The sequence below is a fragment of the Protobothrops mucrosquamatus genome, unplaced genomic scaffold (assembly GCF_001527695.2).
Source record: "Protobothrops mucrosquamatus isolate PMUCROS unplaced genomic scaffold, P.Mucros_1.0 scaffold_209, whole genome shotgun sequence".
Taxonomy (NCBI): Eukaryota; Metazoa; Chordata; class Lepidosauria; order Squamata; family Viperidae; genus Protobothrops; species Protobothrops mucrosquamatus.
The window spans coordinates 497514-518736 of NW_015386285.1; the positions used below are offsets into that span (position 1 = coordinate 497514).

Consider the following 21223-nt stretch of genomic DNA (forward strand, 5'->3'; position numbering starts at 1 on the left):
TCCTGGTTCCAAAGTTCCCAGGCCACCCCCACCCCCCCGTGGTCATGTGACCACATTTCGGACGCTTGGCAACCCGCTCCCATTTAGGGGTGTTTGCATTTTTACAACATTTTAGTCAAAAGCCAGTATTTACTTCCAGTTTTCATCAAAAACATCCCACAGCAAATAATGGATTCACTTTAACAACTATAGTGTTCGGTTTAGGGAAAAGGTTGTAAAATCAGATCCGCTTACATGATATAGAATAGAATAGAATAGAATAGAATAGAATAGAATAGAATAGAATAGAATAGGAGCTGGAAGGAACCCTGGGGGTCTTCTAGTCCAGCCCCCTGATCAAGCAGGAGAACCTACACCATCTCAGACAAGTGACTGTCTAGCTTCTTCTTAAAAATCTCCAGTGATGGAGCACCCACGATTTCTGGAGGCAAGTTGTCCCACTGTTTGATTGTCTTCACTGTCAGGACGAGTCTCCTTAATTCCAGGCTGCTTCTCTCTTTCGTCAGTTTCCAACCATTGTTGGAACCTGACCCCCCTCTTCTTTGTGGCAGCCCCTCAGATACTGGAAGACTGCTATCATGTCTCCCCTATTTCTTCTTTTCTTTAGACTATCCAAATCCAAGTCCCGCAGCCGTTCTTTGTATGTTTTAGCCTGCAGGCCTTTGATCATCGTAGTTGTTCTTCTCTGAATTTTTTCCAAACTCTTTTTTGTCACAAACTATGACTATAACGAGTAGTCTGCATTATGATCACAAGTTGAGGATTCGCAGCATTCCCTTTTGAAAGAGACCTGTCTACGCCCTGCCTCTGAGACGTTGGACAGAAACACTCCCTTTCTGTAAATGTTGCTCTGGGCTCACATATAATTGCAGCTGTCCTTAAAACAGGTCCTGCACATCATGCGCCGAGGACGAGAAACCCTGCTGACATTACTTGAAGCTTTCGTCTACGACCCGCTCGTGGACTGGACTGCAGGTGGCGAAGCCGGCTTTGCTGGAGCTGTGTACGGTGGCGGGGGTCAGCAAGCAGAGAACAAACAGAGCAAAAGAGAAATGGAAAGGGACATTACCCGGAGCCTCTTCTCCTCAAGAGTCGCAGAAATAAAGGTATTGGCATCCCTGGACACGGCTTAGTATTTGAAAGACCTAACTTTGTGGAGCCAGTATGCAAATATTATTTGCCAATAATCATTTCAGTAATTTTAAATTACTGTACAGAGATGGCCTTGAAGAAACTATTCAACCGTTGTTAGGTAAACTTAAGCTTAGCCTGTGAGAGTGAGAAAGAAGCTCAAGATTGCCCCACTTTGACTATTCTATATAAATAAAAATGTAAATGTTTGTTTGTTCAAAATCTTAAATCTCCGAAAGTTATTTACCAATTGCTTTGAAATTTTGACACAACGTTGCATTCGAATACGCGCGTGTTTTTATATACCTATACTATATAGATGTCACACCTGTGACAGGTAAAAACATGCTTTTTTTGAAAAACAGCGCCATCTGTTGGACGTAAAAGCAACACACACTTTTACCAGACTGAGCCACAGCAACGCGTGGCTGGGTACAGCTAGTCTTTGATATAAAACTGGGGAGAGAGAATCTCTATTAGGCTTTCAAGATTCTCTTATTCTACCCATTATCAATAAAGTACAGTAGCAATAGTCCTTGGGTAAACTGTTTCCTAATCTGGCTTATTTTTAAGGGTTCACTATTATACCATTTCAAATTTTCTTTCTGGCAAAAGTCAATTTACACTTTAAATTTTAAAGTATTCCTCTCTAGCTATAGATGTGGAAACCAAACATCATGATGATGATGATGATAATTGTTAATTTATACCCACTAAAATCCAGGAAACTTACAATACTTAGTTCAGCTTACTTGTAATGTAACATTTGTTCACAGGTCAACTGGTTTAAGAACAGAGATGAAATGCTGACTGTAATTCCTAAACTGGATAGCAGTTTAGGGGAATATTTACATTTGCAAGAGCAGCTGACAGATATTGAAAAATTGCAAGGCAAACTGTTGGAAGAGAGCGATTACCTGGAAAGTGCCGAAGGGATTGATCATCCATCTCACACACTGCAGCACCGGTAGTTATTTTTTGCTAAATGATGCTTATGTTTGGTGGGTCTCAAAATAATGTATGAAACTCCACGCAAGTGTAGTTGATAGACCATGCGGTCGGTCTTAAGTTGAGGAGACCTGGATACTTGGATAAATCTTGTTTAATGCTTTTTTTTTTAATGAGAACTGTCACAAGGCTTGCAGTCCTGCCAGTGGGGTGTTCAAGGACTTTAGAAAAACTTAAAAAATATATACATTAAGGAATCTGGAAGTTCATTGTGGTGTGGGCTTGGCTGTTTACTTAGGGTTGATCCCTTGTGAAAATGAACACGGTCGAATTAGGAGCACGTAAGCATTTAACATGTTTATCAACTGTTTAAGAACATGTTTTGCTCTTGCAGGGAAATGGGGCAGCAAACAAATTTAATAAATAAAATAAACTAAGCAGATTTTATGTTGTTACTCAGTTCAGTATTTTTAAAGGAGAACTGCTAAACCAGGTCAGATTTTTTAAATGTTTGGAAATAAATTAGTTTCAATCCACTTAACAGATGTGTCCAAAGAATAATATATCAAACGATGTAAAGCTGATCATAGCTGTCTAGGAATGTTGAGTTCAACTGTGTGTCTTCATACCCCCCTCTTTTTTTTTTTTAATGCAGATATTCCGAGCATACACAGCTGCAAACTCAGCAGAGAGCTGTGCAGGAAGCAGTCCAGGTGAAACTGAACGAATTTGAACAGTGGATCTCTCACTACCAAGCTGCTTTCAGTAATCTGGAAGCAACTCAACTTGCAAGCCTGCTTCAGGAGATCAGCACCCAGATGGATCTTGGTACGAGACTGAGGACAAAGAGTTTAAAGAATTAAATTGGGAGACTAAGATGGCCATTTTGAGCTCATTTGCTCTCTTCAGTTAGCCACACCCTTTATGGGATTCGAACCTGGGCAGTTTACATGCTAGGCAGTTATTTAACCACCAAGCCACAGGCTCTCCTCCGTTCTTTGCCAGCCGAGTCAAGGTTGGCTTTATTTAATGATATGATGCACGAATGACATAGACCGGGGTAGGCAACCTTGGCTCTTTTATGACTCGTGGACTTCAACTCCCAGAATTCCTGAGCTCAGCATGGAAACTTCTCCCTTTCCCCTCAGCGTGGCTGGCTCAGGAATTCTGGGAGTTGAAGTCCACAAGTCATAAAAGAGCCAAGGTGGCCTACCCCTGACATAGACATTGCTCTCTAACGTGAGTAGATTTGAAGGGTTTTCCTGGCGTTTCGTTGTTTTAAGGTCCTCCGAGTTACGTGCCTGCCACCACCTTCCTTCAAAATGCCGGCCAGGCCCACTTGATCAGCCAATGTGAACAACTAGAAGGGGAGGTCGGTGCTCTCCTCCAACAGAGGCGCTCAGTTCTACGCGGCTGTCTCGAACAACTGCACAACTACGCCACCGTTGCGCTGCAGTATCCCAAAACCGTGTTCCAGAAGCACCGCGTCGAGCAGTGGAAGGTCTGGATGGAAGACCTCATTGTTAATATGACCATAGACCGTTGCCAGGATCTCTATCGGAAGTAAGCTCTCGAACTTACAGGAGGCGGGAGGATGGAATAAGATTCCGATCAAAATAATTAATTTCTTCCGAGGTGACTCATTAAAGTGCTATATATTGACCTGTGAAATATGCATTTTGTTTCCGATGGGGCAAAAAAAGTATTTTGATCCCCTGCATCAATCATGCGCTTTAACTTCGCCAAGCTTGGCTGCTCTTTTTTTTTAGTACTTAATACAAGTATAGTACTTTTATTGTTACCTTCTGGGAGGAGGGGGCTTCGTGGTATCCGAAGCAGAACATCCAGATTCAGCCATAGTTTCATTCCATACAGCATTAACCTTGTGAACTCTCAAGCTTCCTCCTTCCGTTATATATTCAAGATGGACAGTATTTAATATTTATTTGCTATGTATAGGTAGGGGTGTGGGTCTATACCAGGGGTAGTCAACCTTGGCTCTTTTATGACTTGTGGACTTCAACTCCCAGAATTCCTTAGCCAGCCATGCTAGCTCAGGAATTCTGGGAATTGAAGTCCATGAGTCATAAAAGAGCCAAGGTTGCCTATCCCTGGTCCATACATATGTTGTTCATAGCATGTTTAGGTGTGTGCCATGTATGTGTTTCACTTTGAGAGCGGGCAACTAAATTTCATTTTTGATGTGTGCCGTTGTGCCCACAGTAAAAAAATGACAATAAAGGTTATCTTATCTTTTATTATGCCACTTCCAGTATTTTCTCTTAAGAAGATTATAATGTTTACCGACGGGACACAGTCAGCTCGTGCTCAGCGGACCAGCTTTTGCATTATAGCGAACCATATAGCAGAGTCTTCCTTTTCAGAAAAAAAAATTGTTTATAATTTTGTTGTTTTCCCAGGTATGAAATACAGTATGCCCCTCAACCTCCTCCGGCAGTGTGTCAGTTTATCAGTACGACGGAAATGACTTTGCAGCGCTACGCGGCAGATGTCAACAGCAGGCTGATCCGACAGGTAGAACGCTTGAAGCAGGAAGCCGTCACCGTTCCGGTGTGCGAAGAGCAGCTGAAGGAAATTGAGCGTTGCATTAAAGTCTTCCTCCACGAAAACGGAGAAGAGGGCTCCCTAAGCTTAGCCAGCGTGATCATCTCTGCTCTCTGCAGCCTCACCAGGTGAGATGCTTGGCAAAATGGACTCACGAGTTGCTAATGGCGTTAGGAGACTCTTTCCATTTTCAAAAGGTTTTTGATTTGATTTTGTTTTTTTACTGATTATAATGTATAAAACACGGTGAATGTGTTATCTCCTTTTTTATTATTATTTATAGTGTTTAGTTAGTGATTCATATTAGGGCAGGGGTAGGCAACCTTGGCTCTTTTATGACTCGTGGACTTCAACTCCCAGAATTCCTGAGCCAGCTGTGCTGAGGGGAAAGAGAGGTTTTCAAGCTGAGCCATGCTGGCTCAGGAATTCTGGGAGTTGAAGTCCACGAGTTATAAAAAGAGCCAAGGTTGCCTACCCCTGTATTAGAGAAACCAGGTACTCTTAGTCTAAAACTGAATGGCGATTTTTAGTTTGAAAAGTGACATACTGGTAATCCTTGACTTACAACCACACTTGGGATCAGAATTTTCATTGCTAAGCAAGGCAGTTGTTAAGTGGGCTGCACCCAATTTTATGGCCGTTTGCCACATTTGTTAAGCAAATCATTGTACTCATTAAGTGAGTTTTGTGGTTATTGGATGGATTTGGGTGGTTGGAAGCCAGCTGGGAAGATCGCAAATGACAATCAGATGACCCCGGGACACTGCATCCATCGTGAATACATGCCATTGCCAAGCACATGAGTTTTGATTATGTGACTCTCAGGATGTTGCAGGCAGTTTATAAGTGTGAAGGCTTTTGTCCTGTAGCTTTTTTCAGTGCTGCTGTAACTTTGAAAAGTCAGAAATGAATGGTTTGTAAGTCGAGGCCTACCTATAATATATCTCTTACAATTTCATAAATAACTACTAATATACTGTAAAACTGTAATCTCCATGATGTTTTAGATGCCACTGTTTCTTATTTGTATTTTGGTATTTGCACGTTCCTCTTTTATTCTACTTATTCCCCACTTTATCTTGGTTTCTGTTCTTTCTTTCAAATGCTCAGTAACAAACTGCCTCAAATTTCATTTTTAATACCTCCCATCGTCCTTCAAAGGGAAAGACTCAAAAATGAGCGGGTGGAGGGAGGAGGAGGAGGAGAACACCTGCCTTTGACCAACCAAGTTAATTTCTTGCCTAGGCGTAATTTAATGATGGAAGGAGCTGCCTCCAGTGCCGGAGAACAGCTTGTGGACCTGACGTCCCGCGATGGAGCCTGGTTCTTGGAGGAGCTGTGCAGTATGAGTGGCAACGTCACCTGTCTTGTCCAGCTACTCAAACAGTGTCACCTGGCCCCTCAGGATTTAGATATTCCTAACCCTGTTGAAGCATCAGAAGCGATTCACCTGGCTAATGGAGTTTACATCTCCCTTCAGGTAAAAAATGCTTTCAATATATCTTTATTATTCTGCAGAGCTGCCGTTGGGATAAATAACATTTTGATTGAATTTGAGCTACTGGTGGTGCAGTAGTTATAATGCAGCACTGTAGGCTAACTTTGCCCATAGCCAGGAGTTTGATCCGGACCCTCTCAAGGTTGACTCAGTCTTCCATCCTTCCGAGGTCAGTAAAACGAGGATCCAGATTGTTGGAGGCAAAATGGTGACTCTGTAAACTGCTCAGAGAAGGCTGTAAAGCACTATGGGGCAATATATAAATCTAAGTGCTATTGCTACTCATTTTCTCAAAAGTTAAAAGAAAGTGGCTGGGTAGAGTAAACCACCATTGTTCTCAAGCTAAGCCAAGAATGACATGGAACAGTTCAGCCAGAGTTCAGTGGTTTATTTGCTTGCACTGCTGGCTCTTTCTGCATGGCTGCCTATAGATTTGAAGCATTTTGTGTTTTCCCGACAGGAGCTGAATTCCAATTTCCGCCAGATCATTTTCCCAGAAGCTCTTCGGTGCTTAATGAAAGGAGAATATACCTTGGAAAGTATGCTGAATGAGCTGGATAACCTCATTGAGCAAATCACCGACGTTCCTTTGCAAAACCTGGTGGATTCTCTCCAGGTTTACTTAAGAAACGCTGCCATGGGTCTTGAGGAAGAAACACATTCTCACTACATTGACGTCGCTAGGTAAGGAATGGGCAGCTTTATCTTTCCTTTGACCTTGAGTTCATTGTATCCAGGCAGAAGAAGCTTTTTAATAGAGTGGACAGAGAAAATCAGGAACTTACCATCTTGAGAAGGAAGGACTCACTGGAGAAGAGCCTGATGCTGGGAAAGATGGAGGGCAAGAGAAGAAAGGGACGACAGAGAAGGAGGTGGCTGGATGGAGTCCCTGAAGCAGTAGGCGTGAGCTTAAATGGACTCCAGAAGATGGCAGAGGACAGGAAGGCCTGGAGGAACATTGTCCATGGGGTCGCGATGGGTCGGACACGACTTCGCAACTAACAACAACAATCATCTTGACCGCTTTTAAATAGATTAGCGTGCTCTATATGGGGCTGCCTTTGTAGACTATTTGGGAGCCTCAGTTGATGCCTAATGCAACAGCCCACTTTCTGATGAATGACAGTCGTACAACATGAGAGATTGGCTGCCCCCAATCTACCAAATTCAATTCACAGTGTTGAATTTTTAAGTCTAATGTACCATGTCCCTATAGCTTCCAAGTCATCTGCTTATTGTTTCAAGGAGGGATATTCAGGGTTCTCCCATGTTAAGGTTCAGCAGGAGATGAGGGAGGAGGGGGCAGTGTTTTCAGTTATGGTACCCTCCCTTTAGAACAGTGTTTCTCAACCTTGACAATTTTAAGGCATGTGGACTTCAACTCCCAGAATTCCACAGCCAGCATTGCTGGCTGTGGAATTCTGGGAGTTGAAGTCCACATGCCTTAAAATTGTCAAGGTTGAGAAACACTGCTTTAGAACATCTCCCCCCTCCCTCAATCTGTATGACACCTTCTCTACTGACATTTAGAAAGTGGTTAAGATTGAGGGTTTCGCAGACTTTTAAATGCTCAAGCTCATTGCTGGAAGGACTGAGTAATACTTCTAACCTTGTGGGATTTGACTTATTGGTGCCTCTCGTATTCACGGTTGATTTTAATTTCTATTATAAATTAAATTTCTATAAACCACTAAGAGCCTTGGAGGAGCACGGTGCTTTACAAATGCAGCAAGTTAATAAATGAATTTGTGTTAGGCAGCAGCCTCAGGGGAGCCGCTACCGCTCCTCCTGTCTGCATGTCTGTTCAACTGCTGGAGGATAAAAACGTAGCTAAAACGTAAAAATGCTTCTTCCTTTAGGATGCTTCATGCCCAGTATGGCGAACTGATTCAGCCCAGAAATGGCTCCGTGGATGAAACCCCCAAAATGTCAGCAGGCCAGATGTTATTGGTAGCATTTGATGGAATGTTTGCTCAAGTGGAAACAGCATTTGGCTTATTGGTTGAAAAGGTATAGATTTACTTGCAAAGGTTTTTTTTTTTTTGCTATCTTTGTTACTACAGTAGTGGCCAAAATTGTGGGAAACCATTTGGGAAAAGTGTACTTTTGAGGTTGGATGGCTAATAACACCACTTTTTTTGGGAGTAGTACCATAAAATTATATATCAATGGAAAGATAATTTAATCAAGAATGTAATGCAACATAGTTTGTTCAATTATCTCTACTGTCTTCTGTGAAAAGTTATAGCCAAATAACCAGAAAAAGGAAGCACAACTTGCTTAGGTTGATATCAGGTAGCTTTCCTTCATCTGATGGTAGCCAATGAGCGTGAGTGTTTAGAGAGCCAATCAGGTGTCATCTTGTTTTGGCAATGAGCCAATCAGATCACAGTAGGATTCAGTTATTGATGTCAAGCCAAGAGGAGGACATTTGTCAGTGTGTTATGTGATCGCTATCAAGTTGGTTGGGGTTTTTTTGTGTTCTTTCATTGAGTGAGCTTGTAAAATGTAATAAAATTAAAGTAACGGTGCAAAGAGTTGACTGGTTGTCCAGAAAGTGATGCAAAATAGTATTATTAAGTGAACAAGGCTACAGTTGTAAAGAAATGAGAAGAAAAATGGGTGGAAACTTAACCAAAAGTGGCATTTCTACTGTACACTTTTCCCAAAAGGTTTCCACAATTTGGGCCACTACTGTATGTACCTGGTGGCTATGTGGATAAATCCAGGGAGATTTTCTAGCAACATTTTTTCATAACTGGCTTGCCATTAACTTCTTCCTAGGGTTGGGAGAGAGTGACTGGTGCAGTCATCCAGCTGCTTTTATGCCTAAACCAGAGCTGCTGGTCTCCCAGTTTCCAGCCTGGTGCCTTTAACCACTATGGCATCCTGGATCTCCAGAAGACTTATTAAAGTCGATATGAGGCCAGCTAACCTCCTGCTTAATTTAACTGTCCTACAGCTAAACAAGATGGAGATTCCTGCCGCCTGGCGCAAGATTGACATAATCAGGGAAGCCCGTAGCACTCAGGCAAACTTTTTCGACGATGACAACAATCGACAAGTCTTAGAAGAGATCTTCTTTTTGAAAAGGTTGCAGACAATAAAGGAGTTTTTCAGGCTGTGTGGCACTTTTTCTAAAACTCTTTCAGGTAAGGATCTATAGTTTCTCTTTATTTATTTAATTTTTTCACCACAAAGCCGCTCAAATAGAACTCCTCGCCTTGGGCTTTTGAATTAAAAAAGCAACTCGGAAGCAAATAATTACTTTTAGAGGGGAAAAGCAATAAGAAAATTGGATTTAAACTTGAGGGCCGAAGCTGTGATCTACCATGCCAGCGAAGTTGAAAATACTGATTTGTGACTGTTCAAAGTTACAGTGGCAGTAAAAAAACAACAAAACCCCTTATGATTTTTTTTCGCAATTATGACCATTGCAGCACACCCGTGGTCACGTGATCAAACTTCAGACACTTGGAAATTGGCTTCTATTATATAACAGAGGTCCCCAACCTTTTGGGCACCACGGACCGGTTCCGTGGAGAAAGGTTTTTCCTGCGGACCGGAGGATATGTGGCTTTGTGTGCTGCCTGCATCTCGCCGATGGGGCTTTGCTTGTTTGTGCGGACTGCTTGCTGGCATGTCATGGCCCTGTACTGGTTCACGGACTGGGGGTTGGGGACCCCTGATATAACAGTTACAGTGTCCCAGGGTCACGTGATTCCCTTTTGCGACCTTCTGACAAGCAAAGTCAATGGGGAAGCCAAAGTGATTCACTTTGCAATTGTAGCAAGAAAGGTCGTAAAATGGGCCCAAACTAACTTATTGATGTCTTGCTTAGCAACAAAAATGTGGGGCTCAATTGTTAGTCGTAAGTCGAGGACAACCAATACTGTTCCATAATAATAATGATAATGATGATAATGTTGGACGAGACCTTGGAGGTCATCGTCCAACTGCTCAGGCAGGAAACCCTATACCATTTCGGACAAATGGCTGTCCAGTCTCTTCTTAAAAACCTCCAGTGTTGGAGCACCCACAACTTCTGGAGGCAGGTTATGACGTCTCCTTGATCTGAAACATCGCCATTGTTGGTCCTAGTCAAAAAAAAATAATGTAGGGGTACACTTGTTCTAAAGGTGTCGTCCTTTTTTTCCCCCTCCTCCCTCCCCAGGTATAAATTCAATGGAAGACCAGACCACCGTGAATGGGCCGGTGCCCATGGTCAACGTGAAAACCTTGTATCGGAATTCTTGCTTTAGCGAAGACCAGATGGCCAAGCCAATCAAGGCGTTCACCGCCGACTTTGTCCGCCAGCTTTTAATTGGCCTTCCCAATCAGGCCTTGGGACTCACCCTCTGCAGCTTCATTAGCGCCCTGGGGGTGGACATCATCGCTCAAGTGGAAGCCAAGGACTTTGGAGCCGAAAGCAAAGTCTCGGTGGACGACCTGTGTAAGAAAGCCGTGGAGCACAACATCCAGATCGGCAAATACTCCCAGCTGGTTATGAACAGGGCCACCGTACTGGCCAGTTCGTATGACACCGCGTGGAAGAAGCATGACCTGGTCAGGAGGCTGGAGACCAGCATTTCTTCCTGCAAGACCAGTCTTCAGAGAGTACAGCTGCACATTGCCATGTTCCAGGTTGGTAGGGTTCACGTCTGGATCCTCCCCCTAAATCGGGGAAACTGCATAAATAACTTTGCAAATGATTGGAGAAAAACCCCGGGCCCTGCAAAAGGAGGGCTTGAGAGCGCAGTGCAAAAAAATACTTGCCCTACAAAATGGATCGTGTTGGATTAAACGAGGCAGTAAATAACATGATTATTTATCTATATAGCCACCCGTCTTAGCAAACGACTGTGGACGGCTCACAATTCAGAAAACATACATGATGGTTAAAATCTTTAAAAAACATTTCAAAGCAGCAAAAATAGCAGAAACCCTTAAAATGTCTAATTCGAGTAGGTACAAAGATCTCTGGCCTGTTAATATAGCAAGGACGTGGGGCCCTTGGCGCACATAGCGGCCCCAGACTCAAGAGTTTTTCTTAAAATAGTGCTGGCAGCAGATTTCTTATATTGCTGCATTGGCTTTTGTTTTTTGAGTGGATTTCCTGCATCATGCTAAGCTACATTGTATTTTTGGCTCAGCATGTTATGAATAAGTAATAATAGCTGTCGCTGTTACAGTTACTACTTCTGATTTATGTTTTTAGCAGCTTTTGTTGGTAATCTTATGTTGTAAATAACGGGGGGTGTTTTTTATTGTTGTCCATGGTATATTACTATATGACTATATACTATTACTATATATATAAAGCCCTGTACTAGTCTGAAATGGTATAGGTTCTCCTGCTTGAGCAGGGGCTGGACTAGAAGACCTCCAAGGTCCCTTCCAGCTGTATTCTATTCCATATTACTATATCTGGTCAGCCAGATGTTTAGACTGGATTTGGAGTTTTTGTCCACCAGTCGAGTCCTTCCCAAGGACCAGAGACAGGCCAGATGTTGTTTGATGGTGTTAGACTCGCAGGGGTAGTCAACCTTGGCTCTTTTATGACTCGTGGACTTCAACTCCCAGAATTCCTGAGCCAGCTAAGCTGGCTCAGGAATTCTGGGAATTGAAGTCCACGAGTCATAAAAGAGCCAAGGTTGACTACCCCTGTGTTAGAGATATAGTCACAGGATGTAAGCTGTTCCAAACAAAGCTGCCTTTTGCAATTGGCGATGGTGATGATCATTGTCCCCAGATACGTGGTTTTATACGATAGTTAAATAAACCATAGCTTGGCGGGGTGGTGCAAACCGGACTTGCGTATGCAACCGAGGGGGTAATTGTAACTCTATAATAGTGATGTTGTAAATTGCCGACTCCCTACAAGGCTGAATGAAAATGCTCTTTTTCTCCCACCCACCCCCCTTTCTTCCAAAAGTGGCAGCATGAGGATCTCCTCCTCAACCGCCCACAGGCCATGACGGTCACTCCTCCACCTCGTTCTGCCATTTTGGCCAGCATGAAAAAGAAGCTTCATACCCTGGGACAGATCGAAGCTTCCATCGCAGCAGTTCAGGTAAGCTTCACCACCAGCCCAGCTGTGGAGAATAGAGAGGAAAGGCAGAACAGATATTAATCTGTCAGGTGCTTAAGAAAACAGAAGCTGATCCCTCAAATAGGGTACTACCAGACTCTTGATCCTTCCCCCCAACTCTCAGTTAACACAGCTCTTTTCCTACATGCCTGCACCTTGCTTCTTTTTTTGAAAAGGGTGTTTTTAACTATTCCAGGGAAGTTGCTTTGCAGGTGACTCGAACATTTGATTCCTCTTAACTGTAAAAAAGAGAAAGAGGAGAAAGAGGGAGATTACTTCTGTCCAGGACCCAACCCTAAGCAAAAATGTTAAGACTTAAAATCCGTTTTATACCCCTGCAGGAAAAACTGGCCGCCCTGGAAGCCAGCATCGAGCAGCGTTTGAAGTGGGCCGGGGGGGCCAATCCAGCATTAGCACCGGTTCTTCAGGATTTCGATGCCACAATTGCTGAAAGAAGAAACCTCGTTCTCAAAGAAAGCCAGAGAGCCAACCAGGTATTAGGAGTGGCGTGATCGGGTTAGCTTGCTTTTTTTTTTTTTTTTGGGGCGTAAGCGATAAAATCAGCAGTTTGGTATTTAGGACAAATTTTGTGCGGCCCGGTTGATTTAAGGATAGGAGGCTGTAGAAAAGGACCCGATCTTTTTGGCTGTAGAACTGAATACTATTATGTCAGTAATAACATGGTTATTTTAATAATAAAAATAAAGTTGGAAGGGACCTTGGAGGTCATCTTGTCCAACCCCCTGCTCAGGCAGGAAACCCTACACCATTTCGGACAAATGGCCGTCCAGTCGCTTCTTAAAAACTTCCGGTGTTGGAGCATTCACCGCTTCGGGAGGCAGGTTGTTCCACTGGTTAATTGTTCTCACTTGTCAGGAAATTTCTCCTTAGTTCTAGGTTGTTTCTCTGTTTGGTTAGTTTCCATCCGTTGCTTCTTGTCCTGCCTTCAGGCGCTTTGCAGAATAGCTTGACTCCCTCTTCTTTGGGGCAGCCCCTGAGATATTGGAACATTGCTATCATGTCCCCCCTCGTCCTTCTCTTCATTAAACTAGACATACCCAATTCCAGCAACCGTTCCTTGTATGCTTTAGCCTCCAGTCCCCTAATCTTTGTTGCTCTTCTCTGCACTCTTTCTAGAGTCAACATCTTTTTGTTGAGGGGGATTTTTGTGTATAGAATTGTTGTCACATAACAACAAATAACATAATTTATTAAATAAATTTAAAAAAAAATCTTTTGGAGTCACTTCAGTTTTGGGATGAAAAAGAGAATGACTTTTTTTAAAAAGGATGCTGTAGTTTCCCAGGTTCATTATAATGCGTACATTATTGAGTGCCACTTAAAGCCTAAATATCAATTGCCAGTCAAAGAGGGAATCAGCATTTAGGTGACCCTCTTCCCCCCCCTCCCCCTTGAAAACAATTAGTTTGAGTTTTGAATGACTGAGAAGGAAATCAGACTCTCCGTTTTCCAAATACATTTCTCAGACTAAGAAAAAAACCTATCAAGGGGAGATGGAAGAGCGAAAGGATTTCTTGTTTCTCAAGCTTTGAGTTAAGTTTCCGAAGGGATCTTAAGGCAAGTTTTATGGTTTTAAGATAAGAAAAGACGAGCCTTTCCTTTCCTTTTTTTTCTGTCTTGCAGGTTGCTTTCCTTTGTACCAACATCATTCATTTTGAAAGCTTGCGGACCAGAACTGCAGAAGCCTTAAACCTCGATGCCGCATTGTTTGAACTCATCAAGCGTTGCCAACAAATGTGCTCATTTGCGTCGCAGTTTAATAGCACCGTTTCTGACCTGGAGCTCCGATTACTTCACAGAGTGGTAGGTTGGGGAGGGGGACAAGAAAAGGAAGAGGGGGCAGCCATCTGACAAACAGTAGATCCTGTCATGGCTTCCTCCCTTAGCAATTGTTTTTCCTTCACTCTTTTCACCTCTGAACAATTTCGTTCTGCTTTTAACAACGTTCAGATTTTCTGCAGTGCTCTACTGTTTGAATAAACGTATTTGTCGGTGGTCTTGCTTCTATTCTTCTCAGGAAACGAATGAGTCATCCTGGACTTTCTCCTTTTACCTTTCAGCTTCATTTAACAACCTTGAACGTTATCGGAATATTCCTCTTTTTTTTTTCCCTTTAGGGCACCAATCATGACCACCCCATCGGTAGCTCCGAATGGCTTGTGATAGCCCACAAACAGCTGACCCAGGACACGTCAGCTCAGAGGACAACACAGGCCGAGAAAGAGCAGCATATAGACACCGTGTGTGAAACCATTCAAAATCTGGTCGATAGTATTAAAACGGTGCTCACTGGGCACAATCGACAACTTGGGGACGTCAAGCATCTGCTGAAGGCCATGGCTAAGGTAAGACCTGCACTATGGAGGAGTGCTGGGCCCATTGCGTGGCGTCCCTGAAGCTAAGAGGAGCTCATCTTAGAATTTCTCTTTGAGCTTTTTAAAATTTAAGAGTGGCGCCTGGCACCTAGCAGCCACTGAAATGTTGGGTGAGTGCAGTGTTGGGATTCAGATACATGAACCACCAGTTCTCTGTGTGGATGCCGCTTCCGGAAGTCCATTCTGGGCTTGGGCGACAAAAAATTAGCTACTGGTTCTGCCGACGTGGTGCGAATCGGCTGGATCCCACAACAGGAAGGAAGGAAGGAAGGAAGGAAGGAAGGAAGGAAGGAAGGAAGGAAGGAAGGAAGGAAGGAAGGAAGGAAGGAAGGAAGATGTAATGTTGAACCTCTGCATTTATTTGGCGGGCTACTCAAGTTTGCCTCAATCTGAGTCAGTCCAAACCTCTTATCAAAAGAAGCTAGAAGCGTATCCACCAAAACCGGGGGGAAAAATGTGTAGAAAACACATAGCGAAATAATGGATATTTCTAGAAGAATCTGATATTGAAGCTTCCTATGGGCTGTTTTCAAGAATTACAGTGGGGAAGCCCTTTCTTGATAGAGAAGCAGATATGATGGAGCTGAGCTGAAGGGAGGGAGGAAGGAAGGATTGAAAAAGAGAGGAAAGAAGAAGGGAAGGGAAGGGAAGGGAAGGAAGGAAGGAAGGAAGGAGTTATCAGTGTTCCAGCAGTGTCGAAGCTTTCTTCAACCAAATCTTACCATACATTATGGGACCTAAACAATAAATAATGTGTGTTCAAGCATTGTGGCTTTTTAAAAGAAGTAGTTACCGTCATTCATTTCTTAAAAGTCCTTCATGGATGTGATTTTTATTTCAGGATGAAGAAGCTGCTCTGGCTGATGGCGAAGATGTTCCTTATGAGAACAGTGTTAGACAATTCTTGGGAGAATATAAATTATGGCAAGACAATATTCAGACTGTTCTGTTTACCCTAGTTCAGGCTATGGGTCAGGTGCGCAGTCAGGAGCATATTGAAATGCTGCAAGAAATCACACCCACGCTGAAAGAGCTGAGAACACAGAGCCAAAGGTAAGCAGCGGTCCTTATCTATCGGTCTATAAATGAAAATGCAGTCGTTTAACGGCATCTGAGGTATAGTTGCCGCTAGCAACCGAATCTGCGAGACCGCCCAATGCAAATAGGATTTTGGCACGCTCCGTGACGTGCATTTCAGCAAACCCCGAAAAAGGCACCCTGGCGATAAAGAGACAGCTTTGTAAATACATCAGGTACAGAGGTGCAGTTAAAATGGTCTGATGGAATTCCTTTAATGCCCTTCAGAGCTCTCTCAAACTCTTAAAAGGTTATTGACCGATTCTTGTCTGTTTGTTTGTTTGTTTTTAAAGTGTCTACAATAATCTAGTGAGTTTTGCATCTCCCTTAATCACGGATACGCCGAACGAATGTTCCAGCCCGACGTCTGTTGCAGTGTGTCAGCCAACATTTGCCGCAGGTAAAATTGGGAGCAGATTTGATCTCCAATTCCCCCTGATCCTCCTCAGCATCAGTGCCAGCGAGAATCATCATTCACTTTCAAGTAGCCGAAGGCTAATAAAATAGGTTTTCTCTCCTGGAAAAAATGGTGAGCTGGCTGGGAAGGTCACAAACGGTGATCACGTGGTCCCAGTGCTGTGGTCGTAAGGCGCTGGTTTCAATGCTGTCCTAACTTTGAAATTATTACCTGTTAATTTCTGAGGGATTAATGCAGGGGTCCTCAAACTTGGCCCCTTTAAGACTTGTGGACTTCAACTCCCAGAATTCCCCAGCCAGCCATGGCTGGCTGGGGAATTCTGGGAGTTGAAGTCCACAAGTCTTAAAGGGGCCATGTTTGAGGACCCCTGCATTAATGGATGGGCCAGCTCCCTTTTATACTTCAAAGCACCTTGCATCTGAAGTGCATGTTTTAGCAATTGGTGCCTAATGTTTGCTATTGGGTTTGGGGGTTTTTTCCCCCTTGGGAGCTGTCGTAAAAACAACAAATCTACACCTTTCTTGCTGCAACCCAATCTTAGTTCCTTTTTACAACCTTTTCAAAACTTTAAATTGCCTTCGATTAGCGGTCCGTAGCAACGCGGGACAGAAAACCCAGCCAGAGATCATGTCGCAGAATACAAGGAAACCAATTCAGAAAAACCTGGCACCGTCCGCAGATACTCCTCCGGGCACAGTTGCAGGAGCTGGAAAGAGTGTCATCTCTAGCCCTAAGAAGGCCATCAGAGATCCTAAAACAGGCAAAGGTAAAAACAACAAGCTTAAAAGCATCTGTTCGTCTGTTCTGTGGCTGTGTGCAAATGCACTGGTGTTAATTTAACCTATTATGGGGGTGTTTTTCCTCTCCTTTAAAGCGGTGCAAGAGCGGAATTCGTATGCTGTAAGCGTGTGGAAACGTGTCAAAGCCAAGTTGGAAGGCCGGGACTTGGATCCCAACAGGAGAATGTCTGTTGCTGAACAGGTAAGTTTAGGCACGGTCCAAAATCCAGCTCGCCGCTTCTGTTTTGGTACATGGTTAGCACTAAATTAAAGAACTTAATTACTAATTTATATTCTGGCATGAAAGAACGGAGCTTTTCCCAATTAGATTCCCTGCAAAAGCTCGTTACGTAATTGAGGAACACTCCACTGTATGTCCTGATGACAGTTTAATATGTCAGCTACTTACCCACACTGTCAACTGGACGTGCTTGACTTGCTGATAAAGTAAAGTATTTTGAACTTCTCCGGGCTGGCCAGATTTTAGGCACAAAATTAGATAACTTTATTTTTCTGGGTACAGTCCTTTGGTTAAAAAGAGGTCTTAAGAGATAGGCCCCTGTGACATCTTTTGTGCTGTCCCCATTGTACAGATAGTCCTTGACTTGACGACCATTTAATGACGATTCAAAGTTACGTTGGCGCTGAAAAAAGTTATGACAGGTCATTGCGTTTAACGACCCTTGTGGTATCCCTGTGGTCGCATGATCAAAATTTGGGCCCTTGACAACTGGCACCTATTTACATGATTGCAGAATCCTCGGTCATGTGATCGCAAGGGAAGATTGCGGATCTTCCGGGGGGGGGGGCGCCTTCCTACCAGCAAAGTCAGTGGGAGAAGCCGGAATTGGTTTAACGACCACGTCGAAAGGTTATAAAATGGGACGTAGCCCACTTAACCACCACATCACTTACAGTAGTGGCCACAATTGTGGAAACCTTTTGGGAAAAGTGTATTTTTGAGGTTGGATGGCTAATAACACCACTTGTTTTGGAGTAATACCATAAAATTATATACATGAATGGAAAGATAATTTAATCAAGAATGTAATGCAATAAAGTTTGTTCAATTATCTGTACTGTATTCTATGAAATGTTATAGCCAAATGACCAGAAAAAGGAAGCACAATTTGTTCAGGTTGATCTCAGGTAGGTCTCCTTCATCTGATTGTAGCCAATGAGCATGAGTGTTTAGAGAGCCTATCAGGTGTCATCTTGTTTTGGCCATGAGCCAATCAGATTCAGTGATTAATGTCATGTATTGAAGCTGAGAGGAGGACATTTGTCAGTATGTTATGTGATCGCTATCAAGCTGGTTGGGGTTTTTTTGTGTTCTTTCATTGAGTGAGCTTGTAAAACGAAATAAAATTAAAGTAGCGGTGCAAAGAGTTGACTGGTTGCCCAGAAAGCGATGCAAAATAGTATTATTAAGTGAACAAGGCTACAGTTATCAAGAAATGAGAAGAAAAAACGGGTGGAAACTTAAACCAAAGGTGGCATTTCTACTGGACACGTTTAATAATAATAATAATAATAAAGTTGGAAGGGACCTTGGAGGTCATCGAGTCCAACCCCCTGCCCAGGCAGGAACCCTACACCATTTCAGACAAACGGCTGTCCAGTCTCTTCTTAAAAGTTTCCCAAAAGGTTTCCACAATTTTGGCCACTACTGTAGCTGCGGGTCTTCCAGCGCCAATTTTGCGGTCGTCAGCCGAGAACTATATGTGCAAATGTCGTCTCTAGCTGGCGACAGGAGTTTTTAAAGCTGATTTTTTTCCCTCTCCCCTGCCTAGCGTACTGTAAGGGTGGGTATTCTTGATCAAACGTTCACAGCAGCGTCTCTCTGCACCGGTCCGGGAAGCTCTAACTTTCTAATTTGCCGTCCCCTTAGGTTGACTATGTGATTAAGGAAGCCACTAATCTAGATAACTTGGCTCAGCTCTATGAAGGTTGGACTGCCTGGGTATGAACAGGAAGAGAATGGGTCAGTTTGGTTCAGCGAGGCGAGCGGCATCCATCCGAATCAACCGGGCCTCAGGCATCCATAGCAGCACCACAGCTGGTGGTATAACGCCTTTCTGGGGCTTACTGTGAGGAGACCTCGGCAATCTCGGTGCACTGGGAACGTCAGCCCTGCAGGGTAGCTGCACTCAGGGATATGCTAAACACAAATGGCCTGGACACCCCCTCCCCTCTCTCTCTCCCCCCCCCTTTCCCAGGGTCAAGAGTGGAAGGACGTCTTTCTGCTCCAGAAGAACTGCAAAGGTGTCCAGGGGGGGGGTCTTGGGAGGGACTAGCTGCAGAAAGGGAATTGGGAACGCTTAACCGACCACAGGAGGGATTTTGGAACGGCGGTTCCACCTGACCCTGTGAACAATCCAGGAAAAAACGATGACGACGACAACAAGCGCGCCTTCCCCCCCCTTCTCCTCCTGCCCCTAAAAAAAAAAAAAGGAGGGCGGGCGTGAAGAAAAACTGCAGCAAAGGAAGATTGTGGGGAGATTTTTGAGTTCCTTGTCGCTCTCGTTGCTAAGCAACAGCGCTGGTTGGAGTCGACCAGTGGGTGCAAAAAATGAATAGGTAAAAAAAAAAAGAGAGAGAGAAAAAAAAATGGAGGAAAAAAAAACACACAAACCAAACAGCTACACGCGCGATGAACTTCAGAAATAAGACTGAAATGCAAAAAAAAAAAAAAAAAGCTGTACATCGGCTGTATGGAAGAACCCTCTGAGAAGAGAGTCTTTTTTCTTTTCTTTTTCAAGTTCTTTTTTTCCCTGTCCTGGTTTCTTCTCTTTCAACTTCGTGTGGTGATTTTATTTTTATTTTTTTTCCTCCCCCAGAGAAGTGTTGATTTTCAATCCTTGGTATTTCACTCTTCAGTCAAAGGGATCTTTTGTTTTTCCTTTTGGGCCAGCCACATCTCCAAAAAACACAAACAAACAAAAAAACACAAAAAAAGCACAGGGCATGCCGAACATTTAAAAAGAAAGCCATTGCCTTCTGAATGGGCTGATCCAATGCAATTTTTTTGGGTTGGTTTTTAAAGCGAGGGGTGTGTTCTTTGCTTTCCTTTTGAGGACTCTTATCATGTACAGTTTGCCCGGATTCACTGTGCATCTCAAAAAAAAAAAAAAACCACGTCGAACAGGCGTCCGATTTCATCTGCTCCTCTTCCTGCTTGCAGTGTGTGCATACTCCTTTGGTAATTCCACCCTCGGCCTGCCTACCAAGCCTCATTCTGTTGTGATTTGCTGTAGTTCCTTTTGTAAACGTAGCTACTCCGATGTAATTTTTTACCTTTTGCAACGAGGAAGGGAAAAGGAAGGGAGAAAAAAAAAAAAGCGCAACTACAATATCTTAATTAGCCTTTTATGTTGTTGGTGACAGAAAAAAAATCAATAAAAGTGAAGCTTTAGTGGAGGTAGTTTTATGCTGATTCGCTTCAAATTTTTGATTTACACACCAACGTAGAGTGCTTTCAGTTCGATCTGGGGATTTAAAAGGCAGACATAAACTGAAAATGGACTTTGGGGAGGGGGGGTGGAGGCGGGTTCTTTCCAGACGAAACCGTACAAAGATTTTGTATGGCGTTTAACTTTTCCATATGACTTCTGAAAGGTGGTGTTCTGTATAATAGATTTCATAGTGGATATTTTTTGTCCCCCCAACCCGTTTTCCTAAAATCTACCGTGCACTTTTTGAATGGTGGGTGTGAGAAACATTGCTTATTAAAAAGGCACTTTAAACCAGTCTGTTTCCATACATCTTCAGTGTTTTGCTTGGCTGTGAAATAAAAAAAAATTCAGTTATTCATGAGCTGGTGTTAGTGTTGCCTAAGAAAAAAAAAATCAGGCTGATTCCTGATTTACTTACCGGTGACTTGAAGGGCACACACCCTTCCTCCCCCACCTCCCACCTCTGTATGTGAACTTAATCTAATTTGAAAGAGCAAATCAGGATTATGCACATACCCTCTGTAGTATTTTGAATATTTAAAAAAAGCTTTTCAAGGGAGGAAATATTCCTGTACAATAATACCCACCTATTCATCAAAGGTGATGTTTAGGCCTCTCTTTTTGAAACAGCCTATGACATAAATACAGTTCAGGATAAGGATGTAAAAAAAAAATTACCAGTATTTTATAACGTAGAAAATCTTTTGGCTTCCGTAGGCTATCCGATAAAGAATTGACTTGATGCTGTTATGGAGGAAAAACCCTTTGACCTCCTCAATATATCTAATTAAAGATTGACTTGATGCTTTTATCTATTTTTCATATAGGCTTTTTTGTCTTTCATTTTGATAACTTGCCCTGAATT

General features: G+C 43.1%; 1 protein-coding gene across 1 annotated transcript in view; it reads left to right on the top strand.

Annotated features, from left to right (window-relative positions):
- Positions 1-19095, top strand: part of SMG1 (SMG1 nonsense mediated mRNA decay associated PI3K related kinase) — a 64942-nt gene extending 45847 nt beyond the window's left edge. Inside the window, exons 44-62 of the mRNA XM_015826421.1 lie at positions 888-1106; positions 1908-2098; positions 2735-2907; positions 3363-3642; positions 4500-4772; positions 5890-6124; positions 6603-6826; positions 8002-8152; positions 9105-9294; positions 10317-10786; positions 12078-12215; positions 12575-12727; positions 13878-14057; positions 14372-14599; positions 15471-15682; positions 16000-16106; positions 16711-16890; positions 16999-17105; positions 18795-19095. Of these exons, the coding sequence (XP_015681907.1) occupies positions 888-1106; positions 1908-2098; positions 2735-2907; positions 3363-3642; positions 4500-4772; positions 5890-6124; positions 6603-6826; positions 8002-8152; positions 9105-9294; positions 10317-10786; positions 12078-12215; positions 12575-12727; positions 13878-14057; positions 14372-14599; positions 15471-15682; positions 16000-16106; positions 16711-16890; positions 16999-17105; positions 18795-18872 (3789 nt within the window). The 3' untranslated portion in view covers positions 18873-19095. The remainder of the gene's footprint in view (positions 1-887; positions 1107-1907; positions 2099-2734; positions 2908-3362; positions 3643-4499; positions 4773-5889; positions 6125-6602; positions 6827-8001; positions 8153-9104; positions 9295-10316; positions 10787-12077; positions 12216-12574; positions 12728-13877; positions 14058-14371; positions 14600-15470; positions 15683-15999; positions 16107-16710; positions 16891-16998; positions 17106-18794) is intronic.
- Positions 19096-21223: the final 2128 nt, after the last annotated feature.